General features: G+C 40.1%; 1 protein-coding gene across 2 annotated transcripts in view; it reads left to right on the forward strand.

Moving 5' to 3' along the window:
* The window catches only part of adamts18 (ADAM metallopeptidase with thrombospondin type 1 motif, 18), a 57,860-nt gene that overhangs the window by 6,630 nt on the left and 32,475 nt on the right, over positions 1–18,755 (forward strand). For both annotated transcript variants that reach the window (XM_055060066.1, XM_055060067.1), the window contains exons 4-8: positions 14,776–15,037; positions 15,675–15,889; positions 16,837–16,920; positions 17,037–17,196; positions 18,339–18,444. In XM_055060066.1, coding sequence (XP_054916041.1) covers positions 14,776–15,037; positions 15,675–15,889; positions 16,837–16,920; positions 17,037–17,196; positions 18,339–18,444 — 827 coding nt within the window. The remainder of the gene's footprint in view (positions 1–14,775; positions 15,038–15,674; positions 15,890–16,836; positions 16,921–17,036; positions 17,197–18,338; positions 18,445–18,755) is intronic.

The following is an 18,755-nucleotide window of genomic DNA, read 5'->3' on the forward strand; positions in this document are numbered from 1 at the left end:
TGATAGGATTTGGACACTGCAGCCGTTTAACCCCGTTACATCCAGCCTTCTGCTTGGGGTATTTTATTAAGCACAAATGAGGGAAGCAGACATATGAGCCTGCTCCGTGCACTGATGAGTTCAAATAAAAGATTAAGTTGGGATTAAGGGAACACACTGGAAGATAGGCTGTCAGAAAAAGGAGAGATTACTAGCAGAACCCAACAGAGAGAAAAGCAAAGAGTGTGAAGAAATGAATGAGAGGTGATCCGAGCTGGGCTGTGGTGGGTGAAAGAGAGAGAGTGAAAGTGTTGTGCGAGAGTAATGCGAATTTATTGTCTGGGGTTGAAACTCCCTGGGAGCCTGGCCGGTCTCTTTACAGAGAGCGATGAGTCCATCACTTTCTTTACTGAGAGCGGTCGACTCGGTCGGCATCAAAAGATAGTGGAGCAGAGGGGAAGGTGTCGGGAACAGAAGAGTCTGATCTTCATTTTTATTGTCTTCTTTCAACAACGAAGAGGAAAGAGGGGCTGGAGTCTGTAATAAGTTTCCTGAACCCGGCCCACTTTGTAACAACGGAGGTGTCAGCTCCAGCTACTCGCCAAGCCGCAGCCAGTGGTTTCATTTAACCAGATGGAAGCTGTTGAAATAAAGACTAGGGCAAGGTGGCATTAAGAGCTCAGCTAGATGGATTGATGACAACGTGGGATTTTCTACTGTAAATCCTCAACGGTAGCCGACCGTGCTCCTTGTTTTTCACACGCCCCATCTTTATGGAGCACCGCACTCACGCGTCTCCTCTCAATAAAGTTGTCTTCCTCGGTTTTGTGCGAGAGATAAAAGGGTGTCATTGCAGGCGTAATGCTCTGTGATTTGTAAGAGAAGCGCATGGGGGGTGCTGCCGGTGGGGGTCTTCTTTTTTTCCTTGGGGTCGCCACGCTGCTTGACCCCAATCCTCCCGGCTTGGTTGTTTTGGGGGTTGGTGGGTGTCAACCACACAGGTTCTTACCATGTAGAACAAGTTCAGAGCTGCTCAGCACTGCAGTAAATGCAGAAAACTGAAGTGATTTACAGCTCCCCTCTGTGCTCCCGGCCCCCCTTGCTGGGGTAGGATTCTTCTGGGAGACCAGAGCTGATCTGATTTCTGCACTGCCAAGTCCTTCATAAGATCAGAATATAGATCTGAGGCACCGTGGCTATTTCTACAACATGCTTCTTGAACAAATTTAAAACTTCCTATAAAGATGAACATGTCACATGTCAGTCTTCCAACTAAAAACATCCTAGGCTTGGAAGCACCCAGCGTCTGGCTGTCTGATGGTGGAAGAGCCCACCATGATTCTTAGCCGTGACCTTTTCCCAGGCCCTGACAGGTCAGAGACAGGTTGAGCAGTCAGATCCAGAGTGAGGAAAGCGCAAATGAAAGCATTTGTTTTCCGCTTCCACCTCCTGAGCCCTGACATCGATACACCGTGTAAAACATCACCTAATGACTTTTCAATGCACGGCTTCCAGTTGTGAGTCAAAGCAGAAAAGGTGGAAGGAACTGTCCAAGGTTGGCCAACGGTTGCTATTAAACCATCTGTGTTCGAGAAAAATGTTCCTCATTGAAGATGTGTGTTCTGTTTTTTTAGACATCCCCCTGTTTACTAGAACCACAGAGCTTCAATTCTTCTATAACATTCACAAAGCATCAAATGAACTAGCGAGGTTGTGAGCAGGTCAGGTGGCTGTTTGTGTAGTTAGTTCATAAAATGATGGTGAATTTGATCCTTGACTATAAACTAGTTGCTGGGCGATAAAACAATAACGACGTCTATTGTGATAGACATGTGATCAATATCAATAGAAAATAGATTTGACTGAATATTCAACAATTTTGACTGAACTCCAATCCAGAACCGCACAGCATTCTGGGGGACGTAGGCAGAGGGAAAGTTTTGGTCGATCAACCTCTCACAGGCAGTTTGGTGCCATCAACTCACTCACTTTTTGGTGGCCTTGCAACAACTTGTTGATTAATTTGTGCAGTAGCATTTTCATGCTATCTCCATGTCACTCCATGTGGGTTCGAGTGTACTCTAGGCTCAAAGCGGACATCTGCTGGACATGTCTGTGCAACAACTTGCAATGATAAGTTGTGACACACAGCATTTGTTTAGAAATTGTCAGATGTGAGAGGGACTTTGTCCATGTTGTTCCTGGTGACACATTGTCTGCATGTGCAACTGCATCATTCACAAGCCTCACAGTGTGTTACTTAAACACCCAACAGTGGAGATATTTCTCCAGCTCTGCCCATCTTTCTTTCAGCAGATTGTAATGCTCCTTTGTTCGTATCGGTCAATATCAATTGACTTCAGTCAAAAAAATGCATCAAGAAGGAGTGCTGTGGTGGTGCTGGGGCAAAGCATAACCCATGTAAGGAGGCCTTAGTGTTCGACAAGGCTGTCGCAGCTTCAACTCCTGGCCTGGTAACTTTTGCCGCAAAAGTCCCCTCTGAGCACTTTTGAATAAGGGCCATAAGAGCCAATAAACTTTTAAAACAACAAAAAACCCGATTATAAGTCATCAGACCATCCAAATTGAAAAAAAGTGACTTATAGTCCCAACAATACTGTAGATGGCTTGTGAAGGTTGGTCCTTGGTTTTGCTCAATATTAGCTATAGATATCAAAGGAAGTTATATTTATTAGAAAACAGGGCATAAATACTTTTAAAAGGTAGGTAGGTTGGTAGGTAGTGTTAAGTGTCATACCGTTCTTACTCAAATACAAAGTGCATCATTTAAGCCCAGCTGTTTGCACATTGCATTTAAATGCATCCTTAGTGATGCGATCTGATTAGCGTCTCCTCAAGCAAGTTAAAACTCAGCAATGTCACAGCAGGAGCTGTCAGCCGAGCAACAGTCAGTGGCAGACAGTCTACTGACCTTTCTAAGTCGTATCCTGCCAAAAAGTCTCAACCAACTTTATTATGTGGCCTCAAAGTTGGAGAAGGAAAAACATAAAGTTGTCTGCGACTTCACGAATCATAGTGTTAGTGTAAAGGCATGATTATCTAAACACATCAAAAGTCCATCGTGGTAAAACATATACACAGAACACACTTGTTGTGTGTATAACTTTGCTGCAAACATAAGCAGGGTGTGTGGGTTGGTGTGCATGAAACACAGCTGGAAGCCTCAAATTCTGACAGAGTAAGTTAGAGTGACCGCTGTGGTTAGCCTGCAAATGGCTCCAAAAACAAGAACAAGAACAAGAGCATCACACTGCAGAGAAAGTTCACGGAGCGACCTGGTCACCCACAAGTCCAGTGGAGTTTAAAACACAGTCTGTCCCTTTTAATCTCTGACTTATCCCTATAACCCATGAAGCTTTTCATGAATTATTTGTGACAGCATTCTAATATGTAATATATATATATATATATATATATCATATATATATATATATATATATATATATTATATATATATATATATATATATATATATATATATATATATATATATATATAGAATGAGCTAATATAATCTAGTAAGGCCTTTTTTTTTCAAAGATTGGGAGAACGCCATAAAGAGACGTAAGCTAGCATTTTTAGCCGCATGTCAGCTTCATTATTTTGAATGGAAACTTGAGATGAAAGTGTAATTCGATCTGATGCTGACTTGGTGTTTTCTATGTTTTGAAAGCCATTGTTCTATTGTCCAGTTAATTGTTTTAAGGGGTCAGTAGGCTGAGAATCTGGTCAGGGATGAAAAGACTGTGATGGCAAGAACTGATTGCAGCCCCTCCTCCCAGTACTGCCATTTACTACCAAAAAAAAAAAAAAAGGCTGCCCAAACAGCCCTCCCGCCCTCCATGTCAAGTGCTGGGATCAAACTTGGAGTCTGACAGCCGTCGTTGACACGGTGCCGCGTGTCATGGCAACCAGCGGTGACTGTTGTAAGAGGAGAGTTCTGAGAGGCTCCCTGTGGTGTGACGAGAGCCTCTGCTCTTTTCCCAGGACTTGTTATTGATGCTTGATGAGATTTGAGACTGCAGAGCACAGTGCAAAGGGAGCAATCAAGAGCTGAGATCCAGTTGGAGAACTGCTGTTTTGATCACAGCATCTCAGTTTAATTAGGCATTTCAAAACCAGCTCAGGGAAAGGCAGAGAAATGATGGTGTGGCAGAGACAGTCACTCACAAACTTTGAGAAAGTATTTAAATCCACACCCGTGTTGTCATCTCACAACAAGATTCTCTGCATTTCACTTGGGGTTTCTGTTTAAGTTTGGTAGTAAGTAATAGTTGAGTAAATGGAGTAAATGTCGTCCCTTTCCCTGGAGAGAGGGACGAAAAGTTCAACAGGGAAGTTGTAACAAGAAGGCTGCAGGACAATATGACGCCATTTTCGCCATGCAGCTGAGGCAATGAGAACTGATTTCAGTATTTCGGCCCTTTCACCAGATTTGTAGAGTGGAAGTTTTCCTGATTTTGCCAATTTAAGGTAAGGTAATTTTATTTGTATAGCACATTTTCAGCAACAAAGCAGTTCATAATGCTTTACATGAATTAGAGGAAATATTAACAAAAGAAAAGCAATAGAAAATAAAAGTATAGAACCACATATTGGTTCCCCATGTTTAATACATTGTGTCAAACTGGCAACATTCTAATTGCAGGACAAACATCTACCACTGACACCATGAGGTCCCACGTTGGTCACTCCAATGAAATCCCAGTGAAATATCCCAGTTAAATATAAATCAACTTTACTGTCTCATGCACAAAAATTCACAGACACAAATGTTGTGTAGGAATACATTCGCTTGTCACTTGACCAAAGGAATACAAGCATTTGTTACCTGTAGGAAATGAACAGAAATGGAGTGACATCACCTCCTGCTTGTCGTGCCCCTAAGACTGTAGATCTGAATATACGTTACATTAAAACTTTAAGCATATGGCAAGAAATAGAAACACAAGTGGCGCTTATTGTGTTTTGGCAACCCAATTCTGATCTTGCATGTTGTTTCCAAAGATAAAATAAAAAACCCTCAAGTGACTGATTCCCAGAAAGCTCTCAGGCTATTTGTACCTGTCCACTTTCCCCAAAGGCCAACAAACTGGAATGCCTCCCCGTCTCCATTCACGTCTCCAGGTTGGCCATAATTCCATGACTTGGAGCTTGGGGCTCAGTGATACACCAGCGAAATGACCCGGCACATTTCCCTGGTGGTCTGGATGCTGACAGTGATGTAGTGACCACTGTAAGATGCCAGCAGGAGAGGAGGGTCAGGCTCTCAGCGTGGATGGATATGGATGGTGTGTGCATGAAAGGAAGAGAAAAAAAACACAGTGTTTGCGTTGTGTGTGTGTGTGTACTTCGGTGTGCTTTTTAAAGCATTTGCAAAGTCTTTCTCACACAAGATTAATGGCCAGCGTTGAAGTGTTCAAGTGGATGCTGTAGCTTTAACAAACAGTGCTCATGCATCAAATCTGACCCACTAGAGTCACTTTAGCGCTCAACAGAGTGTTGCAGTTGGAAGATAGTGAAATGGCAAAACTGACCAGAAGTTTGGTATATTTTTTAAAAACTTTTATTAAAATAATTTTATATATACCTTTTTTTCCAATAAAGCATTGGCTACTTAATCTTAACTGTGATGGTTTCTTACTGGAGGCCCTTGAAAGACCAAAACTCCTCAAACCGAGCTCTTAATTCAACTGTGAAGGGAATCCTCTGAGAGAAGAATTAATGCAAAAAACGTTAATATTAGGAAAGTCCATATTATACATTTTGGGCATTATAAATAGGGCTGTTGTAAACAATAATTTCATCAAAGAACATATCAATTATTCCGATGATTAAAGGAGTAGAACATTTCATAAAATATTGGTAAATCATCCCAGAACAGCAGTATATATAGAGACTATAGATATTGGCCCAAATTTTCATATATCTCTAACAATTCCACTTCTATGGACTAGAAAATTAACCTTTAACAAAAGTAGCTCATTTTTTAAGTCAATGTGAAGAAAAATAACAGAAATCTGAAATTGTATTCATTTTAATAGTATAAATAGAAATAATAAAGCATCAGGCTCACAAAGACGAATAAAGATGTGGGTACTTTTTAGTTTACCTGTTCATCTTCAGTCAATTTGAATGAATTCTCACTTTGCCCTACAAGTTATAGCTTCCATGTCCATGCGAGTGATGGGATCTTTGGCACCTTTGTCATACACAAAAACACATGAAACCAGCTACACACACCACAATGTGCTCTGTCACCCATTTGTTGCGACCACAATGGTATGAAGTCTATTTTCTGGTTTGTCCATAAAGCTGCACTTGCGCTAACCACCAGCTACAGCGACACACCGTTTTCAGTGAGTCTGCATGTGTTTCCGCTCTACCTGTATGCATAAACCTGCCGTGCGCTTCGCCACTGTTCGCTCCAGTAGGCAGCATCTGCAGTGTACGTCCAATTATAGAAAGGCTGTTGTTTTCTATGCATCACACCAGTCAATTTAAGTTGGTCCCCCAAAAAACAATGAGAATAGGACATTTGGTTATTCTATGTTGTGCTACTCGCGCCGAGCAGTCTTCAACAACTCATTGTCGAAAATGAGCCGTAGTGCAACACATGAATTGCTGCAGCCTTAGATGTGCAAGAAAAACAATTTGCTTGCCAATTTAGCAGCATTAACAATACTTCCAGTGCAGAAATAAGACAGTCCAGCCCAGAAAATAATAATTTTCAGCCCGCTGGCATGTTATTATCCAAATGTACCATGAAGAGAAGACTGGAAGGGGGAACAAAAGTTTGACCGCGAAGAGCAAAACCATTCATAAAGCCCGAGAATAGAAAGGACAGTATGGGATTCCAAAATCCCATGCTGTAAAGCTGCACATCTTGATTTAAGGCACATTTCCACCAGATGAACCTTTTTCAGGAACCAGAATGGTTTTCACCACCCAGGGCAGGAATTTGTTCCAGAAAATTGCCCTGGTTGGGTCGTAGTATTTTTTGGACGGCATCAGTTGGAGGAACGGTTCTAAACATTTTAAACTGTTTATCATTCATTCATATTAATTTAAAACTGTCCGAAGCCAACATTTTCCTTTACTTTTAACTGTTACAGATTTTTAAGTCATTGGCATCTGTTTACAGCAATTTATGGGTCAGAGTGAGTTCACACCCCCTGTTCATTAACAGACCTTTAAGAAATGAGGTTTTGCTTTTGTTAGTCTGTGTCTGTGTGGTTTTTATTCCTTTCGGACGAGCTTTATCCATTAATTACATATGAATTTCACTTATTTCCTCTATGACTTTATTATAGTTGGGCTTCATTGAGTAATCGCTGTGAAATGTGCACATATTTATGGTTAAAACATTAAATTTAATCTCTAACAGGGGTCAAAGATGTTCCCCACTTGAAAGGGATAATCTATACTGTGAAACTTGAACTGGATTCACTCAACTTAGCTGATCCATCTTTATTTTTGTATGATGGTCACCATAGTGATTTAGCCTTTCAGCCACATGGGTGAAAACCCTCAAAAGAAACAGAAACACATCCAATACATTCTGGAATGAACAAGATTTCCAACCCTTTAAACCAGTTATTTCAAAAGTATAATAAATAGGAAATATTCTGACCAACATTTATTTATTTTTATTTTTTAGTCTAATCTTTTTTCACTTTCTACTTTAACCAATAAACACTTTCTTTTAAACTTACTAGCTTGACTTCAATAAGATAAAAATTACCTAATAGATAATTAGATACAATCAATCAGTGTATGTGCTGCTCCAGTGAGACTCAGGAAATGAGCAACAGCATTGTGAGGATTACCGGCTGTCCTTCACAGTTTGTAGAAGACTTTTGCACAGCTCTGAATTTACATGTGTTACCAGCACTGTTTGCACTTTTTTAAACAGGAGTGACACATCAGTCACACCAAAAGGACCTGCACTCTCTGATTGCTAGGAAATTGTGTTCACCTGGTTCTCATCACTAACCAGCAGAAAGCAGAGTGGCTACCTGGCAGTTCACCAGAACAATGGCAGTTCACCAGAACAATGGCAAAGGACTATTTTCCAGGAACTTCAAAATCCAAATATTTCCATGTTTACATGATGACCTACTGTTAGGCAGTTATCTTCTTCAGGAAAACATCTTTTTTATTTTTTATTTGGTTTTACTTCAAAACCTGTGATTTGTGACTCAGGGATGGACCCTTTGCAGAGGAACAACACGTCACGGTCACACACACCTCTTTAGTGAATGTGTGTGTTTTATCAGTTTTTGAATTTAATTACTTTGAATTAGGGCTCCAACTACTGACTAATTTTGCCAGATTAAATCGCTCTCAACTTGCTTCTGTGTACTTAGCCTTGGTCGTGTACACTTTGACTTATCCTGATGATGTCAGAAGATGGCGCTGGCATTTGACCCAATTACTTCATACAGAAACTGCATCACTCTGCGATGCCGCGGAACTGAAACTTTTAATTCAGTTTTTTTGTGTGCACAAAATGAAAGCACGGCATTTCATCCTGTTAAATCACGTCAGTGGCTTCATGGTGTCAGTGACAATTTAAGAAGTTGTGATCTTGACAGGAGTTGTCTATAAATGTCCTTTCTTTAATCGGATGATTAGAAACTGTGCCGCTGAAGCTTAGCTGCCCAGCTATGTGGCTATGAATGCCACATTGTGTGTTGCATGGGAAAGTCTGTGTCCTGCCCTGTCATTTCAGCTTTGCTCTTGTCTTGTTCTGATCCTAGATCCAAAATTAACATCTCTTCTGTACCCAATTTCTACCCTGTTTTAAAGACATGACATAAGCAAACTGTAATTACGCCGACTATGACTCCATTGAGTATGCTAGATGCCTGAGGGGCCTCCTTTGCTCCCGTATGATTCCCCCCACCCTCATTCCCTCTTCTTCTTCTTCTTCTTCTTTTTCACCACACACTGTGCTCATGTGGTCTCCGCTGAGCTGGAGTGCAGATGTGCTTCAGAGCTCGGTAATCACCAGCTTGGGGCTTCTCACTGCTCGGCCCCAGTCTTTAACAGCATGTAAGCACTTAGTCATTTGCCTCGTAATATTATGGTAGGAAACCCTTAAAAGAAACTAGTTTATACAGTTATACAGACTGAAGCTCGACTGAAATGGTCGCACTGCCAAGCAAAAGCAGTTAGCAGCTTGCAACAACTTTAGCGAAAAGCAGAGGAAAAGCCCTGCTTAAAAAAAAAAATAACATAAAATTTCCCAGAAGCTTTTCCAAACAGGAGGTTTTCCTCTCTAACCTCTTATCTCACCATGTGCGAGGGTGAATATGTGACAGGAAGTAAAAAGATGTTCAGCTAACACAGTTAGCCCTTTAATTTCACAAAGTCCTACCCAGTCTTAATGTCAGGAGATAACCAGAGGTCTTTTCTGGTGACATTACATTATGCTTTTTAACGAGGGCACGTGGGAGACTCTACATGCAATTTACCTTTCTTGTAATTATCAAATATATAAACCGGCACCTTAAAAGTGCATATCTATGATAACTCTGCAAAGCATAAAGCAATACTGCTGCCTCCTGGTTGCTGAAATTCTTCAAAGATGGGATACATTGCTCAAATTAAATGGGAAATGCCATTTATTTCAGGGCCACAAGTGAAATTATATAGATTAATTACACATATGGATGTTTTCAAGGCTTTGTTTCTGTTTACTATGATGGTTTTCCACTTACAGCCAATGAAAATATGACATTTAAGATTCAAATATTATGTCAGACCAGTGAAAAAGCATGTTTAATGCAGAAGTGTGGGCTTATGTGGAATTACGTTTTGCACCTGAAAAGTTGTTTTTTAAAGATACTTGTAATTTAACATCCAAGCCTAACTTGAATGCATATTCAAATTTATGAAATATGTCTGTGGATGTGGAAGAAGACACTTTTGTGAGGTAAGAGTTTAACTTCATTTTTCTACCAAAGATGGCAAATGGAAGACAAGCTCAAGACCCAGCAACACTGTCCACTTATCTTGAGTCATGGTGGAAAAGTAACAAAAAGAGTCTCTAAAATGTGGCTTAGTCCTAGTTGACGCCATTTCAATAATCAGCAATTGAATCACGTTTTTCTAATCAGTCCCTCCATGATTTTGTGATAGTTTTTGTGTGATTTTTTTTAAGCCAAACTCAGATTTCTTTGTGGTGCACTAGAAATATTTGCAAGGAATTTTGCATGTTTTTTGTATGACGTTATGACTTTTTGTTATTCGCCAATAGATCACAGACTACTAAATGTGGCTGAGGCAGCAGTGTAGTAGAAACAAGAAACATTGCCGCCTGTAGGTGGGAGTTATTGTCACTGTTTATCAGGTGATGAATCAAATGTAATTGTTTTTGAAGAGTCTCAAAGGAATTCCCAGAAAGTTGTCGGTTCAACGTTTAGACGCCAAGTCACTTTAAACCCAGTGTAGTTGTCATGCCAGGCCACTATATGGCGCTGTGATTTTAACAAGTCGTTGAATTGCTCATATGCTTTTCACCTATAGCTTGCCCCTCACCTGCGTCAAGCTAATTTAGAAAACAGTAACCCATCTTCATCAGAAGTGTAGTAACTTCTCAGGTAATGCATGTTTGATCCTCATTAGGAGTTGTGCTAAACTGAACAGATTAAGTTAGCTTGATGCTAGCAGCCAGTGTTTTGGTTGCTATCTGCTATGGTGGGTTCTGGACTGGTGCAGTTTCACACCTGTGGAGAACTTCACACCTCTGTTGTTAAAGAAAAGCAGCACTTTGAAACCTGGTTTCAAAAAGTGAAACTGTAACAAACAAAAAATATTGAGTAACTGTGTAAACGGGGCCCAGATCTCGGGAAAAGTTATGAGAGAACTTCACTATGATGGGAAAGAAATGTTGGTCCATCATAAAATCCACCTACATATATAACAACAACAACAACAAAAACTGTTTAAAAAGCTCAATGATCAATATGACATTATTTCATTACTTTTGCTGCTGTGGGAGTTGGACCCGGTTTGAACTCGTCCATGTGGCACGGCTGGGGAACTCCCGCTCAAGCGAAGGAGACGAAGGAGAAAAATCACTGATACACAAATCTGTTTTCAGTTTTTGAGCTTTCATTCAGAGCAGATCAGATGAATATTTATTGCCACGCGGCCCTGTGACAGGGAGCGCTCGGTGTTTTGCCGGAGCTGTTATGGAGTCGACGAACTATAGCGCTGCATTTTAAACACGAGCGTCCAAACAAACAAATCCGAAGATTAGCGATAAAACATGTCGGGAAGTAAGGCAAAGGACGGAGTAAAGCAGGTGATGACTAACCAAAGAGCAGTCACACCACCGGGTTGCAGGTGTGCAGGGAAACAGAACGGAGGAGGATGCATGCGTCTGGAATCTGCTCACCTCAATACCCACGATACAAAACACTCGCTTCAGTATTCACTGGAAGACAAAAGCAAATGCTGACAAAAGGACTTTTAATCCAGACACACACATGCTTACGCACTTTAACAAAGCCCCGTTCTAACTGTTTGCTGCAGATGGGATTGATTTCCTGTCATTATCATCACAGAGCTTTCCATCTGCTCGCTGCTGGGAACGGAGAGCGGGGAGACGTGGTCGATGGGCAGACACGTTAGCTATGCGGCTCTTAGTGGTGGATGGTTGTGCTTCAGGTGGGACAATAATAAAACTTTTGGGTGATGGGAAATGAGAGGCAGCGCCAAAGGAATATGTAATTACACCGTAGCCGCAAACAGAGCAAGAAGTCTCATTTATGTTAATCTCTTAATGAATGCGCTGCTAAGGGTGAAGAAGAAGACGAAGAAAAAAAAAGTTCATTGTTTCCTTGTGGACTACATTGTCTGGAAATGCAGTGCTGTAAAAAAAGTATTTACACCCGTGCAGATTACTGTTGGGGCGGGACTAAAGGTTATTTTAGTAATCGATTATTCTGACGATTAATCGGACAAAGAAATTTCACATTCTGCAGAATTCTTTTAGGCAATATTCGAAATACGTTAAAAGGAATGCAAATTAATCTATTTTATTTTTATATCAGAAAATCAACATTTTCTTAAATAAAATACAATGACATTTCTTTGGGGAACGCTTGATTATTTGCTAAAAAATAGCTTATGAAAACCTCAGCACTGCTTGATTTAATGGCAGCATAATCTAGGGCTGATTTATTGATTAGTTTTTGATTAACAAGTTAACAATTAGATGTCAAAAAGTGCTTAAAAGGATTTTTTTTTTACAGAATTTGAACAGGGTGATGATAAAACTGCCTCTTTAGGAGTTTTGGATAAAACATTGTTGGAGACCCTTTTTTTTCCATCTTAAATGCAAAATGTATATTTTTTTTGTACAGTTTTGTTTAAAGTACTTCTCTGAGTATTTTGTTCATTAATCAAATGGTCTGTGCAATCCACTTGACAATTAATTGATTACTTAGTTAACTATTTCAATATTCGATTCATATGATTAATTGTTTCAGCACTAGATTTATTGCACTTAAATGTTTAGGCTCTTCAAACTATCTTAAATATGACCTAAAGATTGGTTGTTTTAACTCAAAAAGAAGTTTTTAAAACACCATTTAATTTATTAAGAAAGTACATCTGTCTGAATCAACCAAGCCCTGTGTAGCAATATAATTCGTCCCTGTTTTAAATCAATAATTTAAAACAGATTAATTAATTTCTTTCTTGGTTCAGCTTCACAAGCCACACTCAGGCTTATTTACTGTCTGACATGAAACCATTTAATAAGTAAAAAGAAAGACATTCTGCCCCATTTTATTTAAAAAATCAGATGAGAAAGTCCCTAACATCCATCAGTCTTGAAAAAGTTACAGAGTTTATATCTGAGTCTTTGGAATTCAATCTAAACACATTGATCACCTTTACCCACAAACTGGGAAAGAAAAGGTTGACAAAGATTACTCCAAAGATTCCTGAGATAAAACCAGGAGTAACAAAAGAACGCTAAAGCACTGGAGAACTAGCACTTAGCATGGAAAAAGTCAGATGATTTTTGGAGGAGCTCTAAGTCCCAAAACATCTCCTGTCTACCAAGGACAAGAAAGGTCTATATCAAGTTCATAAGATTTCTTCTGTAAGGAGTAAGCTGTTGTAGGAAGCTGTAGTCATCTTTATTTGCCAATGACATTCCCTTACTTTGAGACCACACCTAATGGCTGAAGCTGGAGATTCCTTACATAAAAGAGCTTGAATACAGCTAATCACTGATAGGACAGAAGACTCGACAACCAATGGACCTAGCAAGTAACATCATGAAAAATCTTCATACTGTGTCATCAAGGATTGGTGCAATCAACAGATTTCTAAGGAATCTGATGGATGGATGGAGTTGGATGGATGGAAGGATGGATGGAGTGATGGCAGTCTGCCATATACCCAGGCAGTGTTTTGACAACAAGAGCCTCACCATGGCTTCCCTTTTGTCCTGCCCAAGTTTATTTTGTCACCTGCTAGTCTAAGGGGAACAGGGTCAGTTCAACTGGAGCATAGAGCTCTTTCACACAAACACACACATACATATACACAGTCCATGACATGATACTCACACACACCACTCACAAATGGGTCAGTGGGTGCATGGCCAAGAGTCTGAATGTGTGTCGACTGCAGCGCTGCATTGTGTACGTCTGTTGAGGTGAATTAGGTAGACGTCTGTGATCAGGTGGAATGTTTAAGATTCAGCTGGACATTCTCTTCAGAGGACAGGTTTGACTGGTTGTGTTTCTGTCATAAATGTGCACAAAACTGTCGATGTTCTACTGATGACAAAAAAAACACAATTTCACAATTGTAGTATTTCCATTAAATAAGAAATGACATCTGAATGTACACAAGATTTATTCATAATTCAGCGTCAGTGCCAGCGCTCATTATTAGCCATCAGAAAAGACGTCTGCGTCTTATTGAGGCGTTGGAATGTCAACCTCCTGATACGTAAGTTGTGGCTACTTATGTATGCAGCGTTTTGGGAAAATTGTAGTGAGTGGTGGGTTCAACACTTTTGAATGCAATCATAGTGGAGCCGGCTATGTATTGTCCAAGGAGGCCAGTGGCTACAAATAATCACGTTCCTGCCGTCGACAAGCCGACATGCTGTGACAAAACTGTTTCCATTGCAGCTTTGCGAAGTACATCAATTTTGATAAGGCCAAGAAAACACCTCATCCTAGCTCAAAACATTTCATCAAAAAACAGGAGCTTTTCTTAAATTGGCATGTTTCAAATAAGAAAATTTATTTTTCATTTCAGTTAGCACAATTTTATTCTCAATGGATACACAGCTAGTGAGTCAAAACAGTGAGATATCGGTCAGAAAAGCTGATTCTTCAATTTAAACTGGACTTTGGCATGACTGTAGATACATTATTTCTTGGTTTGTCTGCAGTTTTGTTGAGAATTACAAAATATGATTGTGGAGCAGGAAGATTTCCTTGGATGTCCAAGTTTTTGAAAGACTTGGCAGTTTTGAATAGTCTTTGTTCTTGCAGAAAGACAGAAGGGATCATTATGTGTGGATGGATATTTTTTATTTTCCTGCTCTATTCTTGAGCAGTCTATAACAATTATAGATTTATTGAAAACAAACAGTTGATTACAACCAACCAACCAGATTTTGCTTTTGATTATAAGATTGTATCAGAATCAGTTTATACGTTTGCTTATAGCCAAATGTGCAAACTTTAAAGATTGAACTAGTTGTGAAATGTGTGTGTGTGTGTTTTCCAGGCAGGCCTGATCCGTGTCTCTAACGAGGAGTACTTGATCGCTCCGCTACCTCAACACCTTGCCGACCGGCACAACTACAGCGCCCCCTACGGTCATCACCCGCATGTAGTCTACAAGCGCTCCGCAGAGCATGTTGTTCACCGAAGATCGAGCAGTGCTGAGAACCCCTACCTCTCCCATCATCAACACCAAGCGCAGACACACCACGACTACCAACACGGAAAACTGCAGCGGCAACACTTCTGCGGCCGCCGCAAGCAATGTATGTAAGGGAACTTTGTATTCCTTCTGTCGTCAATTATCCGGCGCGATTTAGTCGGTGTAATTGCTGTTATTGTGGTCTGGGGTCTGGAAGAGCCTCTCTGGACGTCCCACAATCACTTTTAATAACTTTGGGGGGGGGAAATATGGATATTTTAGCTAATGCATGAATCATCTACTTCAAATTCACAACAAAAAGTTTAATTTCTGTTTGAATTTTCACAATAGAATGACACAAAGTAGGCTACTAATGATACTTTTTAGATTTATTGTTCCTGGTTGCTAGGTAAGAAAGATGCTTTTCTTTTTCCTTATATATGGAACTAAAATCAATAAATAAAACAAAGCACACACAACAGAAACCATAAATAAATTGGATTATGATGTCTACAAAAAAAAATGCTCAAAAAGAAATCTTTTTTTTTTCAGAATGGAAATGATCTAACTCATTTCACTGTTTTTTACAATATCTAAATTTACAGATTAAGTGACATCTAATGCAAACTGCTCACACTGAATTTCTTCAGGGGTGTCATATTAAAGGAGGCTGAACAGAATTCATATTTTTATTTGTAAAATAAATCGGCACCTCTTTTAATTCCTCTCATTTTTACTTATGTTTCTTTTTTACTTCTTAGATGCTCCCCAGCCTCCCAAAGGCGACCTCTTCATCTTGCCGGATGAGTTTGCTGCGCCCCAGGTGGAGGAGCCCGGGCGGGCGAGGAGATCGCCCATCAACTCCAACAGGGTGGGAGGTCTGAATGTGGAGACCCTGGTGGTAGCAGACAGGAAGATGCTGGAAAAACACGGCCGGGAGAACGTCACCACCTATGTCCTCACAGTCATGAATATGGTGAGTATTGGAGAGGTGAAATGATGGGAGGAGATAATAATAGTTCAGTAACACACACAAACCCACCTGCACCTGGCCTTTAACTGGCAGGAGCATCTGTAAGGAAAATGGCCACTAAACAGACAGCGCTAACTCTGTGAGAGCTGATGTTTCCTCAATTCAATTCAATTCAATAATACTTTGTTTGTCCCAAAGTGTTATCAAACATGGTAGGTCTTTGGTACAAATTGAAAATGTAAAGTGCTGAAAAAAAAAAAAAGAAACAATTGTAACATGTAGATAATTTAAAGTTTATCAGCAAAAGTTCTGTATAGTTTTGGCTGTGTGTCCATAAAACTTGAGTGTCTCAGGAGACCAGAAACGATCATTTTTGAAACCGGTTTAAATTTCAAAACACTGGTTTTGAGTTTCAGTGTGACCATGCGAGGCTTGCCTCTTTTAAACAATATTGCAGTAGCTTTGTCTTTCTCTGTCCATCCCGCATGCGCTTCACTCTCACAAACGACAAAAATGGCTCTGTTCTGTTCGCGTCATTTTCCAGCAGTTTTACAGTGCCACCTAATGGCCTGGCATGCTTACTACAACATTTTCTGTAGCGCTGTAACCTGTCATTTTTCTTAATTGTTTACAAAAATATACAGTGCTCATCTTAGTGTGTACAGAGCTTATATGTGCCCCCTCAGGCAATCATTAAGTACCAGCTTATGTTCTTATAGGACAAAAGACTGAAATGTCCAAGTCAAACTGCTTTATGGTGAAGATCAAGATTACAAAAATAATACTTGTCATAGTTAAAGTTTGAAAGCCCAATATTAGTCTGAATCACACATTTTCACTACTGGGTGCTTTCTTTGCACTTTTTCCCTATTTCCATTGACTACAGTCTTATGTGATGGACTTCTCAATGGTTTGATTTTCTGCTGCTAACTATCTCAGTATTGTTGTAGGTTTCCAGTCTTTTTAAAGATGGCACCATTGGATCTGACATCAACATCGTGGTGGTCAGCTTGCTGCTGCTGGAACACGACGCCGTAAGTGACCCAAAGTTGGTTTAAACTTAAATTCCTCCATGTTTCACTAGACACCACTAAAAAGCTTAGCTGCACTCGCTCCCTCTTTTTCTCAACTTCCCACTCTTCTTTTTCAGCTGGGCTTGAATATAAATCACCATGCCGACCAGTCCCTCAACAGCTTCTGTCAATGGCAGTCGGGTCTGGTGGGGAAAGGAGGGAAACGGCACGACCATGCTGTTCTTCTCACCGGAGTTGACATTTGCTCCTGGAAGAACGAGCCCTGTGACACCCTGGGTATGAAATGTTCAGTATGAAATATCTAAAATATGTTCATTTATTTTGTCGCCAAAAACAGTTGGAGTGACTTAAGGACAGGCGTCTGTCTTTACTGAACTCCCTCTTGATACTTTGTAAAAATGAACTCACTGGCTTTAAGTGCAGAAAATTAACAAATTAATATTAGTATTTTGGTTTGTTGTCACTACTGATTGTGTCAAATTTAATGTGTTTTCCTCAACAGAAGCAGAAATGTTTGTCCGTCCTTTACAAACATCATGCTAGCATTTTACTCCTGCTAGCAACGTTTTATGAAACGCGCCATAAAAACACGAGTATGTTTACTCTCTCTCTCTCAACGCCTCTGCTGAGCTTCACTCTGCAGTCGTCTTTCTTGATGGTCAAGCACATAGGTTGTAAAAAATCCCAAAATAATATTTGTTTTTTCTTCAAACGTCATCGGAGGGGTGAATTTTCTTTCTCAGATAAATAGTTGGTGGTAGGAAAGGCTTCTTTGTGAACCTAAGTTGCAGCAAATTTAGTCAGGGAACAATTTATTCATCTGGACACTCTTACTCTGAATTCCACAGGATGATCCACAACCATCAAGTTGGGTTTAATCCTCTACATGTTGCTTAATGTTTTGGATTTTTGGAAGAAACTGTTCCTAGACAAAAGTAAAAGATGAAAATAAAAGGGACCAATACCAAGTATCTGTTGAAAGTTAAATCCACAACTAGGATTTTTTCCCCTTAAAGCTGTCAGTTCTACTCCTGCTCAGATTGTTCTCATCGTGGAACAAGATACAGCGAGATTCAGAAAACGGATGGGCTGATGTCGGATCCAACAAGCAACCATGGTTCTTTACTGATCGACAATCACAGTCTAAAGAACAACGCTAAATAAATTGGTTCTGACTTGTGAGGCTGCACCTGCACGCTTGTGTAAAATTCCCCTTCCTATAGGCAGTGGCGTACATATTTGACAAACGGTTTCTGCCTGTCCCAACAGAACGTGCCGAAAAAAACAACGTGGAGAAAGTTGAGAAATTCTCATGTTTCACAATGGAGACTTGATTTAGTGAAATATTTGGTGTTCAATCACCTGATGATACCAACAGTTGACCTTTGATCATTTTTTGTCCCTCTTTGTCTGGGAAGGTTTTGCCCCTATCAGCGGCATGTGCAGTAAGTACAGGAGCTGCACCATCAACGAGGATACAGGGCTGGGCCTGGCTTTCACTATCGCTCACGAGTCTGGACACAAGTATGTTTTAAAAAAAATGTCACAATTAATTTAATTAACTCTTGTTTTAGATGTAAATCATTCTTCATTTGTGAGGCTGTTAAAAATATGTCTTAAAGGGGCAGTATTATGTAAAATCAACTATTTTGAGCTTTACATCATGTTAGTCTTATTCCCTCTTCAGTGTTGTCTCAATTCTTGGATGCATGTTTGATTCCCGTGGCAATCATTCACCAAGTACCTGAATGGTACTTGGTACCAACCTCAAGGTCGAAGGAGCTTCGTCCTCCTCAGAGCTGCAATTTCTAAGCTTCCAGCCCTCCCCCCGTGAT

The sequence above is a fragment of the Poeciliopsis prolifica genome, unplaced genomic scaffold (genome assembly GCF_027474105.1).
Source record: "Poeciliopsis prolifica strain line A6 unplaced genomic scaffold, Auburn_PproV2 SCAFFOLD057, whole genome shotgun sequence".
NCBI classification, from domain to species: Eukaryota; Metazoa; Chordata; class Actinopteri; order Cyprinodontiformes; family Poeciliidae; genus Poeciliopsis; species Poeciliopsis prolifica.